Below are 26,443 nucleotides of genomic sequence, written 5' to 3'. Positions count from 1 at the left end.
CTTTGGAGGAACTATCACTCGTGCTCCCCACAATAATATGCCACCCTGACTGGTTATTTCATGTCTTCTGTTGAAGTACAGTTTCATTTCATCAGGTATGGGCTCCTGTCACCAACCATGTAGCACTTGTTCTTGTACCCAAAATAGGACTGGGTCCTGACTTGTCCAGTGTCTGATCTGTCAAGCACATCCTGGTGAAGAATCTAAGAAATTTAACAGTAAAACAAGTTCCTGTGGAACTGGGACGTGCTCATCATTTTCTTGTAAAGGCAAACAACTAAGGGCTTTGGTGTTTGCGATTTGATTGTCAGGCCTATGTATGAAGTGAGTATATCTTCTTTTCTTTTTAATTATCTTAAACACTCACAATCACCAGATGAGAGAAAGTACCAGATCTGATACCATCCTCATTGCCAGTTTGTTACAGTGTGGCCGAGTTGTACTTTTACTGATAGAGTTGATCTTCAACCACTTCTTGGGTGGAAACATTAAGTCTATTTACACTGTATTCAGCAACAACTACACGTGTGCTTTCAACTCCAACTCCATTTCTGCATTGATTGCTGAGGTAGCCCGCACTACTCTCCTAATGGTTACTACAGATCATGTGATCTTGCCTAACGAGTATTATTCTTAAAGGTACATTTCACACTAAATAAAACCATAATAACTACATCTACTGACCTCAAAGTCTTGGAAGAGGTGAAGCTCAACACGTGCATGCCACTTATAGCTGAACATTTTAATTTCTAGCTGGAAGGGAAACTTAATTTGCAGAGCGAACTTAATTCCAGTGAGGTGGCTTTTTAATGAGCATGCATGAGATGCTAATGCATGCAAATAGGATCCCCAACACTATTCACCGGGAAGCTCAAGCCGCCTTTGACCACCTTCAAAGTCGGGAGAACAAAATTCAATTTACCCCACTGTCAGAAAACAGATTTTTTGCCTCCCACCAAACTAAGTGCCCCCAATGGCCATGATTCCTGAAGATTCTGCTCTGGATTGATTGCACCCTTACCTACCAGGAGTCACCTTAGGTCCTTGGCCGGCATTCTAACCAGCCAATGTTGCACTTCCTATCATCCACCCTGGAGTTGCAGCTGAGGTCCATTGCTTGTCAGTGCTATCTTATGGAATTTTGTCTGGCAATGATTTTGTGAAGCATCTTGCAATATTTTACCATGTTCATGGCACTATATAAATGCAGGTTGTTGTTGATGAGGCTGGTCAATCACTTTGCTGGTGTTCTGCCCCCATTGGCCAGCCTGAACATGGGCACCCAGGGTCGTATCCCAGTTCAGCTGCCTCCAATTTCCTGGCCTCAGTATCACAATTCCTTTCCCCAGGAACCTGGGGCTCCCCATCTGTCCAGTTGACCTGACACGGACTCCCATCTACTTCCCAGGCAGGATCCTGGCACCTGCCATAACTGAATAGCACCAGCTCTACCTGTGGAGCCTTCACGGTGCTGGCAAAATCTGTTGGTGGGGAGCCATATATCAACCACCCACCAATAATGAATTGCACTCAATGGATTAGGGTACCTGTCTCTTAAAACCTCCCCTCCAGTCCTCTCAAGGCTGGGCATCAAAAATCATCAACATTATTTTCTTTATCCCAACAACACTTGTATTTGCTGCCTTTAAGATAGTAAAATATCCCACAAGAATGAGTGTCAAACATTAGGAAATATTAGGATAGGTAACAAAAAGTTTGGTCAAAAAAGGTAAGTTTTAAGGAGCGACAAGAGGCAGAATGGGAAGAGTGAAGAGATCATAGAGGCTTGTACGGCTAGGAGATGTTAAAGAGATAGAAATGAGCAAGGTATGGAGGGACTTAAACATGAAAATCAGAATTTTAAATTGGTGGAAAATATGATGTTGATTAGTCCACACCCCAACAGCAAGCAATTAGGAAAGCTAATAGAATGTTTATTGTGAGGGTAATTGAATACAAAAGTAGTGAGGTTATTCTTCAGTTATACAGGGCATTGGTGAGACCTCATCTGGAGTACTGTGAACAATATTGGCCTCCTTATTTAAGGAAGGATGTAAATGCATTGGAAGCAGTTCAGAAAAAGTTTACTAGACTAATATCTGGAATGGGTAGTTTTCCTTATGAGGAAAGGCTGGACAGGTTAGGCTTGTATCTGCTGGAGCTTAGGAGAGTAAGAGACAACTTGATTGAAACATATAAGATCTTGAGTGGATGTGGAGAGGATGTTTCCTTTTTTGGGAGAATCTAGAACTATGGCTCGCTGTTTAAAAATAAGGGGTAGTCCATTTAAGACAGAGATGAGGAAATTTTTTTTCTCTCAGAGGGTTGTGAGTCTTTGGAACTCTCTTCCTCAAAAGGTGGTGGAAACAGAGTCTTTGAATATTTTTAAGTCAGAGCTAGATAGATTCTTGATTAAAAAGAGGGTGAATGATTATTGGGGGTAGGCGGGAGGTTACAGTTGGATCAGCCATGATCTTAATGAATGGTAGAGCAGGCTTGAGGGACCGAGTGGCCTACTCCTGTTCCTAATTCGTATGTTTGTATTAGGATACAGCTGCTCATACAGAGACAGGTACTTCTAAGGCCTTACAGAAGCAATGCCAGTGCATGGATGAGGCCACAGAAAGGGAAGGACACTCAACTATAGCGCTTTACAGTTAAAGAAATGCATATGGAGGGGTGAAATGTGGAGGGATTCTCCCAAAGGGCTAAGCAGTGAGGCTGCAGAGCTGTTGGCTCAAACACTTGTCATGTGCCGTTACCTTCTCCAAGTCATCCTGTCCCAGTGCCTGCTCTGCATCCTGAAAATCCTCACCCACATTGGTCCTCTCCCTTCTCTTAGGCCCCAGTCATTGAAACCCCACCCCCAACCCTTACTTTACCTCATTTTATTTCCTCAAATCTGGATTATCCTACAACACTGAGACTTGACCCCTTCACCTCAGTTTCTCAATAAGAAAACAGGAATGATTAATCTAACTGGTATTTCATTTCTGTGTTTTTGTCTGTGGTATTTCCCATTGTTACATTGTTGGATGTTTGCATCATTTTTAGTCTTGTAATGAAATCCATTAAATTTGATTGAATGCCAATTTCTTTCTTTCTTTTTCACAGATGTGTTACTTTCATTCCAAACTTTTTTAAGAGTCAGCAAATAGCAAAGTCTCACTGGCACTGACTGATACCACATTGAAACTCAGCTTCAGCTTGCCGCCATAACCTTGTAGCAATGGATCTTCGAGTTCTGCATTATTAATCATCAGAAGCTTTGATCAGCATATTTGATGCTTCATAGTCTATGGTTCATTTACATTCAGTCAGATGGATGCAATCCAAGAATTCCCCTAAGAAAAACAAATACTGCGGAAGTAGGAAATCTGGAATAAAAACAATAAATGCTGGAAATACTCAGCAGGTCTGGCAGCGCCTGTGGAGAGAGAAATAGAATTAACCTTTCAGATCAATGGCCTTTCATCATTCGACGATCTGATAAAGCTCTGATGAAAGGTTATTGACCTGAAACATTGATTCTGTTCCTTCTACCTAGATGCTGCCCGACCTGCTGAGTGTTTCCTGTGCTTGCTGTTCCTATTCCAAAAACTCTTGTTTTCCAGTTTTCCTGTCTCCTAATGGTGCTCAGCGTTGCTGAATGTCAGAAACCCTCTGGTATCTCACCCAATCATTACTTCTTCCTTCCTTGTGATGTGGCTGTCGCTGGGAAGATTATCGACCATCCCTAATTGCCCTTGAGAGCTGGTGGTGGACCTCCTTCTTGAACCACTACAGTCCTTATGCTGAAGGTGCTCCTGTTGTGCTGTTACAGAACAAGTTCCAGGATTTTGACCCAGTGCCAATGAAGGAACAGTGATATGTTTCCAAAGTGGGATGGTGCATGATTTGATAGGAATCTGACTAGGCACACGTATGAGACTGCACAGTATCTAACCCAGAGGCCATCATAAGAGAGAATTCATTGTTTGATGTGTGCATGTAAACACTTGCATGTACACACAAATGACCGTGCACACAGAATGCACTTGCAAAGATACTCGCATATATGAGCGTGCACCAATGCTGCACACTTGTCCACATGCATGCGGATGGGCACGCCTGTGAGTTTGTGTGCACATGTACAAGTGCACATGCTCAAATGTATTCATTGCATAGACATACACAGATGCCTCCACACACACATGCACACAAATTGGCACAATACACACACAATTCATCAGGGTTAATAGATTACACTACAGGGAGCAGTAACATTAGCTGGCTCTTCCGTTCACTAGTTCTGGGGCCTCTTTGCTCATACAGACCAGAATAATTCTTTGAATGCACACTGAGCCCTTGCAGAAGCCGCTGTTATCCAGCTCTCTATCAGATAACCCTTTCCCTTTCAGCTCATGCCCTATAATTTCTGACAGTGCTGGTCTTGGTTTAATTGGTTTGAGCCCCAGTAATTTTTTTACTTTGTGTTCAAGATTATAAAAGCCAAATCAGACAAAGGCAATCGCAGAATCATTAATCTTACTTCATCTGCTGTTGATTTGCCTACATTGTCAAACTCATTTCAAAATTTCTGAGTTCTTGGATTTCATTGTCTCTCCTGATCATTTTTTGGTGCCAGCCTACATATTAGCAGATTTATTAAATTCAACTCCACTACTGTGCCATTTTGGGACGAACTGAGTGTTAGTCCAGCATAATGACAGGATACTTTTCAATCTGAATAATTTATTTACAAGTTTAAATGTGAGTCTGACTGCTGTGTGGTCTATCTACCAATATCATTGCCAGACCTTATCCATTGGCTAGATACCACCACATTGCATTACTTGAAAGAGTGGGCGTCTTTTGAAAGAGAAGAAACAAGGTCAGTATGAATCATACCAGTAGATTTTATGAATAACAAAGATCTGTAATGTTCACACAGCATTCACAAACATCTGCACATACCATTGAGGATGGCAGTTCTTTCAATGGACTCACTTCTGTGTAATATCTCACTGAGTTGGCACAATCAGATATGGATATATCTCCACCTACTTGAGATACTATTCCACAACCAAATTCAAGAATATGTTGGCAAATGACTGGCAGACTCCCAGAAAAATTTTTAAAAATATTACTACATCGCAAATAGCTTAGACAACCACCAGAATCCACCTGTAAGAAGGGTCTTTCATTGCAAGTAATATTTGCCTACATCACTACTGCAAATACACTTCTAAATATATTTCATTGATTGTGAAATACTTTGGAATGTTAAAGGATCTATATAAATGCAATGTCTTTCTTTACTATATCATTGGCTATCCAGCCATTCAATCTTCTCCCAAAGCCCATGTACACTCTCTATCATTGACTATCCCCAGCATTAATCTCCAGTTTTCCATTTATAAAGGATGTTTGCAATCTCATTAGGCAGGTGCACAGGAGAAACCCTTACCTGTAGGGAGATAAATGATACTTCATAGCAAGTTTTGCCTCAGGTCCATATTTAGGAATGACTGTTACTTGTTTGAGTATCTTTATTTTATTCTGGTTTTTGATTTTCATGTTTCAGATTCATATTGGAGATAAGTCCTTGAGCCTGTTTCCTGCTCAGACTTCCTTGCCCAGATATCTAGGTAAATATATAGCAAGTTCAAGAATCGAACAGAAACCCTCTTCAGTTTTTCCAGGTACTGCTTCCATGATTTTCTCTGATAGGATCCCTTTTTTTTTTGGAAGATGCCAAAACTTAATTGGAACAAACATACAAATACTGTGGCTACAAGAGCAGGTCAGAGGCTAGGAATCCTGTGCTGAGTAACTCATCTCCTGCCTCCCCAAAGCCTGTCCATCATCTACAAGGCACAAATCAGGACTGTGGTGGAATACTGTCCACTTGCCTGGATGAGTGCAGCTCCAACGACATTCAAAAAGCTTGATGCCATCCAAAACAACACAGCCCATTTGACCAGCACTGCATTCACCACATTAAACATCGGCACATTGCCAGCAGTGTGTACCATCTACAAGATGCACTGCAGCAACTCATCAAGGCAACTTAAGCAACACCTTCCAAACCTGTGACCTCCAGCACCTAGAAGGACAAGTGCAGCAAACTCATGGAAACGCCACCACCCACAAGTTCTCCTCGAATTCACTCACCACCCAGACTTATATTGCCGTTCCTGCACTGTCACTGGGTCAAAATCCTGGAACTCCCTCCCTAACAGCACTGTGGGTGTACCTACACCACAGGGACCGCAGCTGTTCAAGAAGGCAGCTCACCACCATCTTCTCAAGGGCTACTGGGGATGAACAGTGATGCCCACATCCCATAAATGAATTTTTAAAAAAATATAGGTTTTGTCATAGGCTTTAACTACTTGGTGCATTTATTAAACAATATACAAAACAGTAGCAGTAGCACAGCATAATCTTTAACAGTGGTTATGTATAATGAGCTCCTTCATGTGGTAGAAATAATAAATAGCTCATAATTGTTGTGCTAAAGGCTGATATAAGTTCTCTTCCTTTTCTCTCTGTCTATAGAAGCTCTTGGGCCTGTCCCATTTTGATAGGTTCCCTGGTTTGAACAAGACCACCTTGAAAAAGTGATCAGAATGAAGTTAAAGTATCTAGTAAATTCAAGTGTTAAATTCAAACAGGAGCTGTTGCCAAACACAAACTTGAACAAGTCCCACAAGATGTTTGTATTTGAATTGAATAGAATGGCTTGGCTCTTTCTTCGAGCACCAGGCATGAGTATTTCTGCAGTAATTGCCTGATCTTATTCTGGGATGTGATATACGAGCATACCGAATAATAACAGACAGGAAAAGAGCCTGAGGAAGACAAAGGGAATGCTTGCCTTTATTGCAAAGGGGTTGGAGTATAAAAGTAGGGAAGTCTTCCTAAGGGTGAACACAGCATTGGTAGGAATGATGGTGCAAGGGTGGTTGTGGGGTCGGGGAGGGGAGATAGGGGTGTCAGCAGCAAGAGAAGGGGAGGACCATTAGCTGTCGCCACCTTTCCCGATGCTGGGTTCCTCAATCAGGCACTGAGTGATTTTGAACAAGGGTCCCCTCCCACAAACAAACCCGCACCAGTTTGCTTGTCATTCTCCCTGCATAATGAGCCCCCTGCCTGCAACTGGGTTCAACCCAGCAGTGGTGGAATGAGAGCGTTAAGTGGTGGTTGATTGCACACTCAATGGCCATCTCCCACACTGACACTGACCACCTGAAGTCATTGCCACTGTGAGGGCTTGCAGGTCCAAGCACATCCCCAGGAAGCCCTGATTGGTCTCCTGGAAGAGCTTCTCCATGAGTCGCCACTCTCTCCTTGGAGGAAGCTTGGCGCTCAGCCATGAGGCTCATTGCATTGGTGATGCTCCACACGGACTCCTCCAGCACGGAGATCATGCCACTCATTGCCTCATGTATCTCCACCAGATCCTCCCGCACACCCTGCTACACTTCCAGCATCTGCTTAATCGCGACGACTCCAGAGACACATTGTCAGCCACCAACCGAGCATGTGCCTGGTCCCTGCAATCTTCCAACTGCTGGAGCCATGGGCACTTCTGTCTCGCCAGCTCCTCCAGCAACAGTGAAGTGCCCTCACCGCTGTGCCCTGGGACACTAGCCGAAGATCTAATTCCCATCGAGGTGTTCATACCTGCGCTGGTTGCCTGCCTGGCAGAGATGGTGTGATGCTGGTGAGTCCGAGACTTCAGGGCATTCAGGTGTGAGAGGGGGGCCCCTGCTGCTTCTCCTCCTGGCCTTGCTCTGTTGATGCTGAAAGGAAGAACAAGGACATTTGATTAATTAACGAGGAGACAATGTCATTGTGCATCCCTGTTCCCCAGATCATGATGCGCTCATCCTTCCAAAAGCAATGGCCAATCCATGTTGCAAGCTTCAATCATTGAGCATTCAGCAGTGCCTTGGCTGCTGGGACACACATGGTGGCCTCAGTGCTCGGTAAACATACCTCCCCATGGCACCCCAGCCTCACCGCCACCGGTGGGCCTGGGCATGGTGCCTCTCCAGGTCCATTGCCTCCTGCTCATATCTAGTCGCAATGGCCAACTGCGCCTGGCCTCCACCAGTCTGCATCCGCTCATCAGCATTGTGTGCAGCCTTCACCTGTAAAGGAGAGAAGAGCATTGATTAGTCCACCCATTAGTATCTGGATTCTCATTGCATCCCTGCCACCCCAACCAGAGTGGGACATTGCAGTGCTCCAGTGCTTCCTCACCCTGCAGCTGCTGCACACCCACACCAAGAAGCGAGGGCTGATCCCCCCTTGCTCACATTCTGCCTCCATCACATTTGGCACCACACGGTCTAGCCTTGCAAAGCAAGGAGGCACAAGCACATGGAACACCAAGGGCAGCAAATGCATTGGTGCCCCGCCGCCTGGAGGTTCCCCATCCAGCATGTCAGCACCCTGACTTTGACATGTTTCGCAGCTGCAGCACTTTGCCTAGGTGCAGATCCTTGAGGTTGCCCCCAAAACTCTACTTTGGGTGTCAGTGTCACACCTGCTGCGGGTGCAGAACCCATCTCAGCACAGCACTCTCGGGGTGAACTAGGCATGGGCAATATCTGCCGGCCCACCCAGTGAGGGATACATACCGTGAAGGATTCAATACTGTAACTGCACTCAGAGTTACAGGGGTGGGGAGGGTGTCTTGGGGGGAAAGGCTATCGGCTGTATTAAGTGACCTCTACCAACATGGTACTCACCCTTCCTGAGCGCAAGTGGTCGCTGAATCAACTTTCGGCACTGGACCCACGTGCGTCACACCACATCATGGGAGCTGATTATGTCTGCCACCTCCTCCCACGCACGTTTGGTCAGGTGGGGGTCCTCTGCTTCCTGTCCCGCGGAACATCCGCCGTGCTGCCACCTCCCCCAGGAGGGCAGCTAAGCACTTATCAGAAAACTGAGGGGGACACTGCCCCACTGCCCTACCCTCTGGCTTGGTCTGCTCTCCAACCGCACTCTGGGGAGCCCTTCTATTGGCCATTATGATCAGCCTTTGCAAGGCTGCCAGCGCTTCATTTAAACAGGCCGGAGGGTCGCCTTTGGACCCGGTGGTCATTGCACTCCCACCGCCACCCGCTCACTCCCACTATCCTTAGGAGCTGCGCTTTACACTGAATGTGATCGGCTTGGCGCCTGCCTGCTTCCCACTCCTAAATGGCCCACCCGACTGGGAGAAAATTTTCCCCAATGCCTCAGTTGACAGTGGATTGAGAAGGTCGTCCAGAGGCCATTCCACCATGGATCTTCCAGCCATGGGCCTTCCATCCATGGGCCATTTCACCATGGACCTTCAGTCCAAGGACCTTCCCACTATGGGCCTTCCCACCGTGCGTCTCCCCTTAATCAGTTGGAGACAGGAAGTCAATGGAATCCCCACCCGCCAACCTCCCACCTGATTTAATATCCCCTCCACCACCAAACCCACCATGGGAGTTTGGCTCATTGTTACCCCCTGAGAGAAGTGAAAAATCACATTAATAAAAAGGCAAATTTGGAAAACAAAACCTGTGAAATTTCTCTCCGATCCCCTGTCCCCCGCCCCCTACCACAGGCAATCAAAACCAGTCACAGACAACTCTGGCCGTCATATTTTATTTTGTACCTACCATTTGTATCTGTGAGTGAAGCTGAATTTTAACTTCCCATGTACCTTGCACACATTTAAAGCGAAGATAAAGTAGCAATAAAAGTTAGCATGATGATCTATTTGGGCCCTGGGCTCTATTAGCTGCTGTGTAAAGACAGAAAGCGGTACAGAGTGGATAATGCATTTGCATTAAACACAGACATAGCTGTCAGTCTGTGGCTGGGTTAGACTATGGTCAGAACAATCCTCTTTAGTGAAGGTCTATAGAAGACATAAGTGTGGACTAAACAAGTTTCTGAGCTTATTGTCATGTACTCTACTGGGTTTAGAAGCACCTATAGGAGACTTTCATATGTATAAGCACATGCACTATAGGGACAGTCTCGATTAATCTATCCAAATCAGAATTCTAAACCCTTGATTTAAATAATCTTAAAAGTGACCTCAACAAACAGTGAAAGAGGGCTATGTGGTTTTGGTGGAGAGCAGTACTGTACAAAGTAGATAGAGTAGAAGGGAGCAACTCATTCCTAAGTGGCTGTCTCATTCCAATGATTAACATTAATTTGAAGCTGCATGAAATTCACCACTAGTGCCATCTGAACATAAATTGTGTAAGGTTCTTGAAGTTGATGGAGAAAATCTGCTGTCTAAAAATACAGATAACATGTCTAGCTAGTTCCATACTGGAATTTGGAATCTCAGGCATGCTTCTCTCTCCTGTTCCAGCTACGCACCTCATGGATCACTTATGACTGCCTTCCTAACAGTCTTAGCTATTTCCTTCCATGTGGCCTCCCTCCCTGTACAAAGTTAATATCCAAATCGAAATATGAAGTAAAGAAGTACTGCAGTGCTGCAGTTCTAGAAGGCAGCTCATCAGCACCTCCTCAAGGGCAATTAGGGATGGGCAATAAATGCTGGCTTAGCCAGCTATGCCCACATCCCATGAAAGAATTTAAAAAATCAGTGAGACACAGAGAATGTAAGTAAACCCCATTTTGTAACTTGTGTAATATGAGCCGTGTTAGTGAGCTGCTGTGGCATTCCAGCATGTATCAATCAGACCTAATGCAATGTTGCAATATGGGAAATGCAGCTTCAGGCTGAGCCCCCTAAGTCCAAAACTGACTGAGTGCAGTCAGGACTCTGCTGAAGAGCCCCCACTGAAGTGTTCTAGGCTCAGCAGTAGCAGTGAGGAGCTGTCTGCTTTGAGTTTGATACCCACAGCCATGTTCTCTGTCCCATCCCTTTTCCTTTCAGCCTCCCCCTCCCAGGCATCTCTACCCCACTGATGGCACTGGCTGGTGCAAGTGTATGGATGCCAACTTTCCTGATAGGCCTCTCCCTGAGCTTGTCAACAGGCATCAGAACTGTGTTCCCTCAGCAGGAACCTTCTCTATAGTGCAGAAGTATTGAGGCCATCTGTAGTATGTCCCGCTCCTGCTTCATGGATCAGAGGATGAACTAGGGCTCTTGTGGGCTATATGACTGAGCTCATCAAAGCAACTTGAAAGATCCAGCTGCAGGCTAGACCTTCAGGCTGGTCTCAGTTCAACCACTAACACATTACAGTAAGAAAAACAAAATAATCCCCCAACAGATGATATGATGCAAAATTCCTGTCTACAAATAGAGCAAACACAGTATTTGAAAAACGCAATTAGGCCGGCAACACGTTACTTTGTACTTGGTGTTAAATGCTGTAGAATTTTATTTTCAATAAAAATTCAAAACCAATTCCTGGCTTTCTGCTGATGTACAATGCATCGATTTCACAAAGCAGACAGAATTATAAATAAATACAAATAGAAAATGACAGTACAAATTTATTCATCATATATCTAAGACCATCACTAGGAAATAGAAGATTGTCATTGGTTGCTCTATGCTTGTGACATTGTGAAAATGGTAGGAAGATTCCCTCAAATGTGTTTCTCCAGGAATAATCAGCTTTCTGGTTTCTCCAGGAGAAGTCATTCCTACTCTGCTTATAATGTAATGAAGGAGATGGATCCATTCAATTAGCTAGGCAGATAATGGAAAAGGGGATGGAGGGATGTGGGTCAGGCTGGATAAATGTGATTGAAGCTATTTGCTCACATGAAGGGCAAACAATGACACACACTGGTTGGGCCAAAGTGCTTGTTTCTGAGTTGTAATCTCTATGTGATCTGTACTCACAAGGAACTACAACACTATAGGCCAAGTGTCTGTCCTCCTGAAACAGTAGGAGCACAAAATGAGTGTTTATGATGCTAGTGGATAAATGTCTAACCCAGTGTCAAATTCCCCTCTCCACCATTGTGACATTTTTAATCGTTTCACAACAATTTGCTTTAACATGCTGCCTTTAACATAGCAAAACATTCCAGCATAAACTGCACTAAAGAAGGAGGCAAGAGGATGGTCTAGAATGCACTGCCTGGGAGGGTGGTGGAGGCGGGTTGCTTCACATCCTGTAAAAAGTACCTGGATGAGCACTTGGCGCATCATAACATTCAAGGCTATGGGCCAAGTGCTGGTAAATGGGATTAGGTAGGTAGGTCAGATGTTTCTCACATGTCAGTGCAGACTCGATGGGCCAAAGGGCCTCTTCTGCACTGAGATTCTGTGTGACTGGTGACCAAAAGCTTGGTCAAAGAGGTAGATTTCAAAGAGGCTCTAAAAGGAGGAAATTGATTGAGAGATGTAAAGGTTTAGGGAGGAATTCCAGAGCATAGGGCCCAGGCAGCTGACAGCAACAAAAGCAGGGATGAATTTCACAGCTGATGGGGCGAAGACAAGACAGTATTGCGGAGATGGAAGAAGGCTCTCTTGGTAGTGGAGTGCATCTGGGGTCAGAAGCTCAGCTCAGGGTTAAATGGGATGCTGAAGCTGTGAATGTGACTTAGGTTCAGCCTGAGTCAGGATCAGGGAGAGGATGAGATTGGTGCCAAGGAAAATTAGGGTTTTAAAAATCTATTGAACCAGCAGTGAGTAAGTTTGGATATGAGTGTTCCTGAGCCTCCATCCCCTAACATAGTTGATGGTCATTCCCAAGCAATCATGGACCAATGGAATTTATTTTTGCACGCTGAAAATGGAAAGATGAGAAAATGCTGTGGATTATAAAGTATGCCATTATCAGGAATACTGAAGATGAGTGAGAGAGTGATGTAATGCTGCGTAACATAACATTAATGCATTATAGTGTTGCTTAAGTGTTGACATTCCTAACACACTGAAACGTTAGTGAAGGTTTCCTGTATGTTGTGGTACTTTGATCTAGTGCTTTTTAAAAGAGACATTTACTCGTTAATTCACTTGCTCGTAAAACAGCTTAAACGTAGTGTTGTGGTGCTATACTGAAGTGTATCGCTGGTACAGGATACTAGAGAAATTACAATGAATACATACAAATAACTCAACAGGCATTAAATACATGTGCAGGAAGTTTGACATCAGACACAGTCGACATCCACACCACTCGCTGGGATCAACTAGCGGCAGTGAAATTTTCAGAACTCTCTTCATTAAATAAGGTGCACTTAAAGTCTTTGTGGAATTGTCCAATGGGGCACTTCCTTCAATTTCATTTTGCTTCAAACTTTACAGAGTGATGGGCCTGAAGGAAGGCCCATTGCAAATGTATTCACACCAGCTTCTCAGTAATTGTCAAAACGTGGATTCAGAGCTACTGAGCCTATTGCTCCATCACTGATGATTTCTGGTTCTTTTGTTCTTGTTGGTGTCTGTGGAGACACAGTCCTCTTGTATTCTGCTGCAGGAAGCTTGGTGTGTTTGTATATGACTTTTCATATTAAATCATCCAAATTTCTTCATACTTCTTTAAATAAGAAGTCCATAAAGAGTAGTCATCAGTTACTGGGCCGAGGGCAATTTGAGACTGAATATTTGGAAGCTCTCTGTCCCTTGCATTATAAGTTTGAGAGTTCCTTTATGCTAGTTATAAAGCCTGGTATCCAAATGGGGCTAGATAATGAGAATGTGAAGTTGTGGGGCAGTGGAGTAAGGGGTGGGGGAAGAAAATGGGAAAATCAGGTCAGACTAGCTTGAGCTAAAGCGAAGAGCAAAATGTTTCACTGAAAGAAGAGGCATTGGTTCATTCCAACTCCATTCTCCATTCCAAGTTTCAACACTAGTGTTGAATTCACAGTAACATTGAACAGGAAGGGGCAGCGGAAACTAGTGCATCCTGCCTTCACTCCTTCCTTGGTACTATCGTAAGTTTGTTATCTGAAGTTCTGGAACCTTCTTTGGTGACTTGCTTAACAGTGCCATCAAGGATGTTTGACTCTGGGATGGACTCAGATCCCGTATCACATGTTGGTTTCCTAGCGAGGCTCTGATTTCCGCCATTGTTTTAAGTCCCAGTAATTCTGAAATCCACTTGGCAGACTTGGAGGTCTCTTTATATGAGGTCTTTAAATTTTCATCCTGAAATGAAATTAAATAAGTATCATTTTGCCAAAAAATTGTTCAAAGAACAGAGTTACCAAATATGGGCTGAGGGAAATGGCTGCATTCTAGGGCCTGGGTAGTCAAGGGCCCACACAAAATTCTCCACAGAGTGAGTTCCCAACAGCCCTTCCCCAATTCTCTTAATAACATCTGACCTGACACAAAGTTCCTTAGCAAGACGTTGCCCATTCCTTCACTAGAGAAAGTGCAGGAAAGATTTACAAGGAGGTTGGAATTGAGGGAATGCAACTATCTGGAAAGATTGAGCAGGCTGGAACTCCTTTCCCTGGGAAAACCAAGAAAAAGAGGAGACATAATGGAGGCCATTAACAGGGATCCTAGAGGATGAATGTGGAGAAATTGTTCCCATTAGTATGAAGCCTAGAACAAGTGGACATGAATAGATAGTGACTAAGCAATCAAAATGAAAAACTCCAGGAGGAATTTCTTTACAAGGAGTTGCTGCATGGAATGGCTGAAGCATTGATGCTTTCATAGGGAGCTGAGCAAAAGCAGGGAAGCAGGGATGTGGGCTAAATTGGCAAGAGGTGATGAGTGTGGGAGGAGGTTTGTATGGAGTATAAATTCTGGTATACAGTAGTCGGGTGAATAGTCTGTTTCTGTGCTGTAGATCTGAGATAGAGCTTACTGGGTTACTGTAATACAGTCAGTGAGCAGTTCTCCTGTATCACTGGGTGATTGTTTAGCTTATGTTACACTTGTGCTGCACGTTTATTGTCAGTACAAAGTAATTCTAGTTTCATACTGCCAGTCCTCATGGTTTATCAACATTTCGATAAAACATAAAACACAGATCTCTACTGTCATTGGGGGCAAAATCACACAGAAAGTAAATAATTTTTAAAAATTTTCTTTGAACATATTCATTTCAAAAAGTGTACTCATTGTCCAACTGGCATGTGCAGGCAAAGCCCCATGAGGATGGATGTGTCAGGTGGCCAAAGGATGGAAAGTGGGAGTGGGGCAGCTAGCAGGAGGTCATGTGATAAAACCTCCTTGAATAGTACATCAAATTTACAGCACAGAAACAGGCCTTTCGGCCCAATGGGTCTATGACAGTGTTTCTGCTCCACAAAAGCCCTCTTGATTTAACTCTACCAGCATTTCTTCCTAATGCTTTCTCCCTCATCTATTTATCTAGCTACTCCTTAAAAATATCTATGCTATTCACCTACATCTTGACTAGGCTGGGTTCATATAAACTCAGAGCATTGGCCCAACAGTTAGAAATTTAAATGTATAGAGCGTGTGGAAGGGTTTATGAAATACTCTTAGAGTCCAATAGATCTCTGCTCCCCTAATCCACTTCCTCAGCCTACTCATCCCCATCCAATCCCTACCCACTCTCTTGCACCCATTCCCAATGCCCCCCTCACCCCAACTGCTCCCCATCCACTCAGCCCAGCACCCACTCCCAATGCCAAACAGCAGCTTGAGAATATGGATCCAGCTTTTAGAATCTGGTAATAAATGATGGTGAGTCTAAAAGTGACAGCGAAGCTGTCAGATTTTTGTAAGAGCTCAACTTGTTCATCTAAGTCCTTTGAAAAAGGAAGCCTGCCAGTGTCAATCACTCTGGGCCTTTTGCGACTCCAGTGGCATCCTAATGGTGAACTCTTAATTACCCTCTGAAGTGGCTGAATAAGCCCCGTAATTGTCACAAACTGCCACCAGCATGGCAGCTTTTTCAGCTTATCAGGGCAACCAGGAGTGCTAAACTTGTCAGCAAATATGTCAATAGATCAGTAACAAAAGTTAGCAATTAGTGACAATTAGCACTAAAAAACACACACTTCTCCCTTCAAAATTGAATGGATAAAAATGATAGACTGCTGAGCAAAGGGAATGGGAATGTCATCCCACCCCACCATGGTTAACCGTGTTTAACTATGTGGCAAAACTCCCAGGAGCCTCTCTGTTCTGAGGAAACCCCCGGCCCATATATTTTACTTCACGCCTGTCTCAGTCATTTGAGTGTTGAAGTGTAAATCCCAGCACACGGTTTGGCTAAGGGAGCTGTAACTCCCCATGGAAACTGGGCTCCTCACCTGGGGCCTGATGGTGGTTAACGGTGGCACAGAGCGTGATGTTCGGGGAGAGGCACAATACGATTCCAGCAGCTGCAGATCACAGCTTCGAAAGCAGCATTCCTCCACGATTCCTTTACTCTGCTTCTTTATGCTGTACTTGTATTTTATGTATGAGGAACTTTTACCTGGAGAGCAGTAGGTCACAGTTATTGCTGACACTGTATAACAACACAGGTTTTCCTTTTAAACTGCTCCCTGACCCTTTTGAGTCCTGTTGAGCCAACACAGACTCCTAAGCAGCCAATCCCCAACATATTCAGAGCCATTATTGCCTGAGCCAATCCTATCAGTGTCATATAATTCTCAATCAGCCAATCCTAACTGTTCACAGTATCAGGCCAACCTGAGTCAGTCCACACTTGGACAGACAGCAGTAATCTTACTACTGATGGAGTGAGGAAACTTAGCAAATATTAAGTGGGAGGTTTGTAGTGAAACTCGGGGTTATTTGACTGATGGAATGATCAGAATTCAGTTAGATTTAGAGTATTTATGGAAAAGGATAAAGATAGACTAAGATGAAAAGCTTTCATTGGGGAAATGCCAATTTTACTAAGCTGAGATGTGACTTGGCAAAAGTGAACTGAAAACAGCTACTTGAAGATAAATCAGTGTCAGAGCAGTGGGAGGTATTCAAGGAGGAGATAGAGAAGGCTCAGTTAAATTTGTTCCCACAAAGAAAAAGGGTGGGACTCCCAAACCTAGAGTCCCCTGGATGTCAAATAGCAAACAGAGCAGAATATAGCCAAAAAAGAAAGAAATCTTATGCCACTTACCAAGAGCTCAATACTGCACAAAGCGGAGAGGAATATAAGGAAGTGCAGGATGAAGTTAAAAAGGAAATTAGGAAAGCAAGGACTGGGCAAGAAAAAATATTGGCAAGTATGATCAAGAAACACTCAAAGATGCTCTATGAATACATAAAGAGCTAAAGGATAAGTAAGGAAAGAGAAGGGCCAATTAGAAACCAAAATGGTAGCTTGTGTGGGGAAGCAGAAGATATGGGCAAGATTCTTAATGAATACTTCACACCTGTTTTCACAAGAGGGGAGAAAAACAGACATTGTCGTTAAGGAGGTGTGTGAAATATTGAATAGAATAAATGAATGTGCAATGAAATATTAAGCTGTTTAGCATAATATTGCCAGTATTGTCACTGGCTTAGTAATCCAGAGACCCAGGGTAATTCTCTGGGGACCTGGATTCAAATCCCACCACGGCAGATGCTGGAATTAAAAAGTCTGATGACGGCGACCATGAAACCATTGTCGTAAAATCCCATCTGGTTCACTAATATCCTTTAGGGAGGGAGGGAAATCTGCTGTCCTTACCTGGTCTGGCCTGACTCCAGACCCACAGCAATGTAGGTGACTCTTAAATACCTGGAACCTATACCACATGGACTGCAGCAGTTCAAGAAGTTGGTTCACCACCATCTTCTCAAGGGCAATCAGGGATGGGCAATAAATGCTGGCCTAGCCAATGATGCCCATTTCCCATGAATGAATAAAAAATGTACATATTAGAGCAGTTCACAAAAAGCTCGGTCAGAGATAGTCACGAGGTTACATTACATAAATTCAGCCTGTATCCCCTGGAAAGTAGAAGATTAAGGAATGATTTGACTGACGGTCCTAACTTCAACTCCTCACATTGGCACCATATCCTTTTATACCTTTGTCTAGCAAAGGTGTTTCAATCTCAGATTTATGAAAAAATTAATTGACCTAACACCTACTGCTTTTTGTAGGAGAGAATTCCATAATTTTACCGCCCTTTTCCTGATTAGAAGTGTTTCTCAACTTCCCTCCTGAATGGCCACGCTTTGATTTTAATATCATGTCCCCTTGTACTAGACTCCTCTACCAGTGGAAATCTTTTCTCCCAATACACCCGATCAATTCCTTTCAAAATCCTAAAACCCTCAGTCAAATCATCCCTTAACCTTCTATTTTCCAGGGGATATAAGCTAAATTTGTGTAATGTAACCTTGTGACTTAACCGTTGGAGCCCTAATAACATTTTGGAATCTGCGTTTCACTCCTTCCAAGGGCAACCTATTTGAAAACAGGAGGAGAATTTTCAAATGTGTTACCTCAATGGATTGGAATGAGGAAATTGATCACAAATATGGCCAGAGAATAGCAGGGGAGGAAACTTAGCACTAATGTAACTGATAAGTTGCGAGATGAAATTTTTGTACTAATGTAACTGCTGGACTGGAAACAAAACTGCAGCATTAATGTAATGGAAGATTTGAGTGACAATGCAAGAGAGGAAACTCAGAATGAATGTAACTTGGTTGAAGTGAGGAAATTCAGAACTAGTGCACTGATAGATAGCAGTAATATGATAATATGAATAAAGGATTGTGAGGAAATTTAGCACTAACGTAATTGATGGATGGAAGTGAAGAAACTCAGCATTAATATCACAGGTGGATCAGAGTGAGGAAGCTCAAGCATATGTAGGCTTAGAGTGAGGAAATTGATCATTAATGTGATAGGAGGATTGGAACCAGCGAACTTAGCTCAACTGTGACTCAAAGATTGGAGTGACAGGTAGTACTGGGCATGGTGTAGGGACTGATTATGTGAGTGCTAATGTGTCTGGCATGTCGGGGAAATGATTGCCATTACCAGAATATTCTTCCAATGATTGCCTCCGCCACCAAAGGTAGTCTGTTTATAAGCAATATATTTCTAAAACTAATGCATGGGTTTCAATGAAATCTAGTACATAGATAGAGTTTGGCCCAAGGAAGAATTAATTAATTTTTGGTGAAGGTACAGATCCAGATCCTGGAATTTTTTTTAAAGGATCCCTAGACATAATGAACTAGGGTGAATTTTTTTTTTAGTATCCTATTTTATTTTAGAATGTTGTTGATTATTTTAGGATGTTGTGCATTGTCTCAGCTGCTCTGATGGAATTTGTCACAGCTGTCAAATTGTGAGCAGAGTTTTCAGAGCAGCTTGTTGGTTGTGGATGGCCTGAAGCCTCCTCAGTGAGATGGAAACTCTTAATAAAAAGATTTATTTTTCCAGCTTTGTGGTTACAGAGCATCAACCCAGATGGGGAAAAGCCTCAAAAGAGAGCTGCATAATGATAATAACATTGAGTTAACAAAGAGTGGCAGAGTAATGGTATTTCCTTAACTGTCAAAGTTTTATGGATGTGGCCACGTGCAGGTCAATTGACTGATATTTTCTTTCAATAAGGCAGCAATAACAGATTGGAAAGGGGAGACAGAGAATTAATCAATATTATAGAAAAGGTTGAAGCAATACAGGAAGAGCTGAGCTATGAAAGAGTAGTGATATTCCTCAGCTGTTTAATAGGAAGAAAAAACAGGAAGTTTCAATAACGAGACAGGCTCTGGGTTATTGGGTCTTCACACCTCCCATTCCCTTTCTTGTCCAGTGCTGACTCATCAACTTTAGATTGATGAGTAACATATCTATTGAATTCAAATAGTGTTTCACGTGATCTGTGCACACACTGGGATTAATTAGACTCAAAAAGAGGTGAAATATACTTTAATTCTGGCCCTGAGCCCAACATCTGCTTTAAAGATTCTATCCACTCCCATGCTGAGTACAATTCCAGGTTGTAAATCCATGTGGAAAGTAAGCAAGTGGCCCTAGTACTTGAACCTGAACCCACACTAACTCCAGTGTGCTTGTGATTCCTGTAAAATAAAAGCTGTGGACCTTAACATATGGTTCCTTGACAGGAGCTGGTAAAATTTCCAAATGCCATTTGAACACTCCAATCACTCATTGAGGACAGGGCTCAGCTCTTCCCATAACCTTATCATATTCATTGAGACCCAACACACAAATTTTATCTCTAAGTGTACCTCAGGAGTAGGTCAAACTCAGCTATCAGAGCAGCTGGTACCAATACAGCCAAACTATAGGACCAGGAATTATTGAATGTGCACAGGAGATCAGTACACATTCCACAAGTTCTGACCGTCCATTAGAAGAATGGCAGGCTTCTAAACAGATGGGCATTTATTACTCAGGCAGTGCTGCCAACTGATTGATTGTACAATAGACCAGTTTGCTGGGCATTGAGAAGTCAACCACGTATCATGTAACTGGTTAGGATGGATTAGGGGTGGCAGCTTTGTTTCCTTGGAGGACATTCATTAACCAATTAGGTTTTTATCACAGTGATGTTGATCATTGTTGAGATGCCACATAAGTGCAACAAGAGGCTTTTCAGCCCCTGGAATATATTCTGCCTTTCAATTAGATTATGGCTGATCTACTTGCCATAACTGGATTTGAACTCATGAAGGGGAGTGATTCTGAACTTTGACAGAGGATCGGCCATCCATTATGTACCAAGGATTGACTGGTGTGCATAATCAGTGACCAGTCTGTGGTTGCCAGTTTCTCACCAATGTCAAAAGTTGAAATAACACCCCTCTGCCCCCCAACTCTGCCCCCATGATCTCAGGGCCCTGGTCAAAATCAAAATTACTGTATTTTTGCCTGCCATGAATGACCAAAGTTTTCTATTTAGATTTCAGATTTCTGACTTTCATTATTGTGATCCTAGTTGACATTAACTGAAGCTGAAAGAAGTATAATTTTGGCCTAGGGACAGTATAGCAGCCCAAAATTGTTATGTCTAAGGACTGGGAGAGTGAATATTCTGAGGTATGAATTACCATCCATGGTACAGTGGGTAGCACTCTTACTTCTGGCTTAAAAGGCTTTGGATACAATTTCAACTTGACATACTTGAGCATTAAATTAAGGTTGATACTCCATTGCAGTACTGAGGGAGCGCTACACTGTCAGAGGTGCTGCCATTCAGAAGAAACAGTAAGCTGAGGCCTCCTCGGGTCTAAAGGATCTTTTGGCACTATTCACATTAGAGAAGTTCTCCCCAGTTGAGATTTATCCTCAACCAGCATCTCTAAAAGAAATTAACTGCTCATTATCATAGTGCTATTTGCAGGATCTTGCTTTGCACAAGTTAGAGCCATGTTTTCCTACAAGAGTGAATACACTTCAAAAGTGCTTCAGTCACTCTTTGATTTGTCCTCAGGTTGTGAAAGACATGAAATAAAAAAGCTTAGCAAGGCCTTCATTTGGGATTTAGTCAATCCATGTTAGGTTGAGAACTAACAATAAAAGCTTCTGCAAGTATATAAAAATGAAGGGATATCTCAAGTGATCATTGGTCCCTCAGAGGGTGAGACTGGGGAATTAATAATGGTGAACAAGGAAATTGCAGAGACTTTGAACAAGTATTTTGTATCTGCTTCCACAGTAGAAGACACAAAAAATATCCCAAGAATTGTTCAAAATCAAGAGGCAAAAGGGAGGCTGGAGCTTAAAACAATCACTGTCACTATTAGAGGAGATGGTGGGTAGCGGTGGCTGGACTAGTAATCCAGGCACCCAGGCTAATGTCTTGTGTTGTCAAATTTGCTGGTGATACAAAGATGGTACGAATGCAGGTTGTGAGGAGGATTCAAAGAGGCTGCAAAGGGGTAAAGGGAGGTTAAGTGGATGGACAAAAATTTGGCAGATGGAGGGTAGAAAAACATGAGGTTGTCCACTTTGGCAGGAAGAATAGAAAAGCAGAATATTATTTAAATGGAGAGAGATGGAAGAATGCAGCCTTACAGAGAGATCTGAGTGTCCTGGTACATGAATCATAAAAAGTTAGAATGCAGGTACAGCTGGTAATTAGGAAAGCAAATGGAATGTTGTCCTTTATTGCAAAAGTGATTGAGTATAAAAGCAAGAATGTTTTGCCACAACTGTACAGGGCATTGGTGATTCCACACTTGGAGTACTGTGTACAGTTTTGGTCTCCTTACTTAAAGAGGGATATATTTGCATTGGAAGCAGGTCAGAGAAGATTCATTATTTCGGCTGATTCCTGGCAGGTTGGGCTTATACTCATTGGAGTTTAGAGGAATGTGAGATGATCTTATTGAAATGAATAAGTTGCTGAGGGGGCTTGCTCAGAGGATGTTTCCTCTCGTGGGGGAGTTTAGAATTAGGGGGCATAGTTTAAACATAAGGGTCTCCCATTTAAAATCAAAATGAGGAGGAATTTCTTCTCTCAGAGGGTTGTTAGTCTTTGAAATTCTTTACCCTAGAGAGCAGTGGAGGCTGGGTCACAGAATATATTCAAGGCTGAGTTGGACAGATTTTTGATCAACAGGAGAGTTGAGGGTTATGGGGCACAGATAGGAAAATGGAGTTAAGGCCACAATCAGCCATGATCTTATTGAAATGCAGAGCAGGCTCAATGGGCTGAATGGCCTACTCACTGCTATTTCTTATGATATTATGAACTGATTTTGACTTTTCCAGTGGCCATTTTTAAATATGATGCCCTGAGTGTCACAGATGTTAAGGAACAATTCACAATTTAGCAGCCAAATGACTAAACCACAAAGTGAAAAAATATTTTCTAGAAAGTTACCCAGTGTTCTGTAGAACTGTACACCTTAATTTAAATTAATGTAAGGTGGGGATAAAATGGAAGACACATGTCTAAATTAAGAGGTGTTAACCAGAACTTACTGAAATAAAAACCCCGATCACCACATACGAACTGGAGTGTATCCACCAGCTCAGAGCCACAGAGAGTCTCAGCAACCACTGCCCAGTGGGGCAGAGCGACCAGGCAGAGCAGAGGGTACAGCATCCAGAAGTGATTCAGTGCATGGACCTGTATGGAATGAAAACAAAAAGCAGTGTCAGATTCAGAGAGAGTACACTCAGAGATTTAGGTTTACCTTCCTCAATTGGCTTGAGTTAACAGGCAACATTAATATGGCTACTCACACAGCGAGGGTTGGCAAAGTGGCCCAGGAGTCCAAACCAGCCCTGCCATCCAAGTCCATTCTGAATCAGCTGACCTGGAGCCAGGGCAGTTGTCCGAGTATTAGATTTAAGCTCAGTGCCCTCCTTGCCAACACTCACAACCTGCCCCTTTGGCAAAGACTCAGAAAAACCAAAACAGGGCTCCCATTCCTAATAATCTCCCAATGAGGGGCTGGAGGGAGTTCTGAGAAGGGTAGAGACTAGCATTATGCTCAGTTTTGATGTCCTCTGTAAGGAAATCCACTGCATACATGCAGGAATAAAAGTTAATTATGGCCTTTTTTCTGAGCACCTAACAGGGTGGGGTAGTGTAAACACACAATCACAGGGTGGAGTAGTGTAAACACACAATCACAGGGTGGGGTAGTGTACACACGGTCACAGGGTGGGGTAGTGTACACACAGTCACAGGGTGGGGTAGTGTACACACACAGTCACAGGGTGGGGCAGTGTACACACAGTCACAGGGTGGGGTAGTGTACACACACAGTCACAGGGTGGGGTAGTGTACGCACACAGTCACGGAGTGGGGGTAGTATACACACAGTTACAGGGTGGTGTAATGTACACACACAGTCATATGGCAGGATAGTGTACACAGTCACAGGGCGAGGTAGTGTACACACAGTCACAGGGTGATACAATGCACACGCACAGTCACAGGGTGGGGTAGTGTACACACACTTACAGGGCAGGGTAGTGTACACACAGTCACAGGGTGGGGTATTGTATACACACAGTCACAGGGCGGGGTAGAGTACACACACAGTCACAGGGTGGAGTAGTGTACACACACAGTAACAGGGCAGGGTAGTACACGCACACAGTCACAAGGCGGGGTAGTGTACACACAGTCACAGGATAGGATAGTATATGCACACAGTCACATGGTGGGATAGTGTGCGCACACAGTCACAGAGCTGGGTAGTGTACACATAGTCACAGGGTAGGGTAGTGTACATGCAAGTCACAGGATGGGCTAGTGAATACACACAGTCACAGGGTGGGGTACTCGGGCATTACACAGGCTAAACACAGGCTATAGTCACACAATACACAAATTATACACCAGACTGTACACAGACTGCCCATATACGGTATGCAGACTGTACACAGAGTATGCAGATACTGTATAGAGAGTATATATAGAATGTAAACAGACTGTGTACAGACAGCACATAAACCGTTCACAGAATACATACAGACGGCACACAGAACATACACAGACTGTGCAGAAAATGTACACAGACTGCACACAGATTGTATATAGACTGTACTCAAACCCTTTGCAGACTGCCCAGGCTGTTCACAGGTTATGCAGAGGCTGTACACAGACAAAACACAGACAATACACGTTTTCAAAGCAGATAGTGTGTATAGATTTCACACACACTGTACACAGAGACATTTACAGGACTGTTGCTTTGGACTAAGGAGCACCTCCAAATAACAATTTTAAACTTGTTTAGTTCACTTAGCCCACTTTGTTCTAACAGATTGAATGCTCCTTCACTTTCTCAGTATTTTTAGGATTTACTTTAGTCATTTGCTTTTGATAGATCTTGTAATCCGTCGCAGTTTCAGAAAGCTCTCTCTCACTCTCTGGTTTATGGACTGCCTGCCAAACCAGCTGTAAATATTTCTCTTGCCACTGGTAAGAGAGTTAGCACACAGACATTTAACTGATTAAACACAACTGGCATTAGAGAGCAGTTTCATTCAAGACTATGAAATGGTTAGAGTTTTCACTTCTCCCCCCAATCACTGTGTCTTTGCCAACATTAATTACACTTCTACAGCTAAGCTTAACACTTCCCATGCCATGAATATACAATATAATGAAGACCCTGTGCATATGAGTTTGAAAATCAACTCTTAACATCTTCAATATTTCTCCATTTTTTGTTTCCATCCGTAGTTTTCTCTGCATCCCGTTGTCCAGCTCTATGTCCCTCCTCTTCCTCTCAATCTCTCTTTCTCTCTCTTTCCAGCTGTCTTTATATATATATATATATATATATATATATATATATTCTTCTGATTTTCTCTCTGGCTTGACTTCTTGCCATTCCAATTTCTTTTCTATTACCTTTTTCTCTCTATCTTGTACTACTTCTCTGACTTTGTCTTTCTTCTTCTCTGTCATCTTGCATTAATTCTCTTTTACTCTCTCCCTCTCTCGGGCTTCCTCTCAATCCTTCCCTTCAGTCCCCAGTCCCTCCCCTCCTCCCATGAGCCACTTTAAGTTATTTTCTACAATTTTTTTGATACTATGAATAGTTCTCTACGTCCAGTAAAAGCTGAACTTCAAGAAATGATACCCTAGTAAAAAGAAAGCACTAAAGTTTCTGCTCGGATATCCCATTGCTTCAAGCCAAAAAGCTCACTTTTTAAAAAATGACAGAAAAATATAAGACCTCCCAAAAGTAAATCATGGCTTTCAACCAAAACCACAAGATTTATCAAAATTACACTCATTGCCACGAGTTGAGTTTAAACATCATGCAGTAAGCAGAGAGAGGTCTACACAAAGAGGGTCACCTTTAGTGCACAACTGCAGCAGATGGAGCTGTGTGTAGGGTTCATGGTGGAGTCTGCAGTCCGACTCTCCTCCCACAGTGATCCCTCGGTTTCTGCTAATGATGTGGTGGAAGTCGGACTCCCTCATTCTTATAGCACAAGGGGAAGGTCCTTCCCTCAGCTGCACCCGCCCACCCGAGGCCTCGACATACTTATCAAAGTTTAATTTAGGCAAAGAAAAACATAGTGGTTATGCTTGCATTCCTCAGTTAGATTAACGCAATCTGCATTTTGATTTGCCTTCAGTTCTTAAATCTTGTTATCAACACAGCATTTTTAATAATGTTAGGCAGTTCTGCTCTTGGCAGGTTCCACAGGACACTTTGTGGGTTCAATTTTATGCACTTTCTGATGATCTTTCCTTGACTAAGTCACTGTTCTATACACTGCACATATAATTTGGCCTTGCCTGTTGCATGATGCTGTGTATGCCTGCATACCATTGTAATGTAAAGGTACTGGGTAGAGCTAGGGTTAATTTGGGACAGGAGAGTAGCACCGTCCACAGAATGATGTATAGAATCACATGGTAATAGACTTGAAGAACATTCTAGAACCTGCCTGCATGCAGACAGCAGCACCATGCATGACAGCAAGTGGGATATGTACATAGTTAAAGGTTAACAAAAAGTAGTTAATGTTTAAACATAAAAGTCTCGAGATCTCATCACTGAGACATCAAACAAACCCATAACACAACATGATGATCGACGGTAATATGAAAGGTGGCATTTTAAACAATGAAGTCAGAACAGAACTCCAAGGTATGACAAACTAAAAGCAACTGA

The 26,443-nt window shown here is 43.1% G+C and overlaps 1 protein-coding gene across 2 annotated transcripts; it reads right to left on the bottom strand.

The window, feature by feature from the left end:
• Window positions 1-11,324: 11,324 nt before the first annotated feature.
• On the bottom strand, window positions 11,325-25,715 carry LOC121282361 (insulin-like growth factor I). Of its 2 annotated transcripts, none has more exons than XM_041196077.1 (4): window positions 25,617-25,715; window positions 22,773-22,920; window positions 16,168-16,334; window positions 11,325-14,074 (listed from the first exon to the last, which is right to left on the bottom strand). In XM_041196077.1, exons 1-4 carry the CDS (start codon window positions 25,659-25,661, stop codon window positions 13,856-13,858), a joined length of 579 nt encoding a protein of 192 aa, XP_041052011.1. In that variant the 5' UTR covers window positions 25,662-25,715; the 3' UTR covers window positions 11,325-13,855. The 2 variants fall into 2 exon arrangements, with proteins under 2 accessions (XP_041052011.1, XP_041052010.1); XM_041196076.1 differs by lacking the exon at window positions 25,617-25,715 and adding an exon at window positions 25,165-25,236.
• Window positions 25,716-26,443: the final 728 nt, after the last annotated feature.

The sequence above is a fragment of the Carcharodon carcharias genome, chromosome 9 (assembly GCF_017639515.1).
Source record: "Carcharodon carcharias isolate sCarCar2 chromosome 9, sCarCar2.pri, whole genome shotgun sequence".
NCBI lineage: Eukaryota > Metazoa > Chordata > Chondrichthyes > Lamniformes > Lamnidae > Carcharodon > Carcharodon carcharias.
Note: the sequence above shows the minus strand (reverse complement) of the source record. Positions and strands in the feature narration are given on the sequence as shown.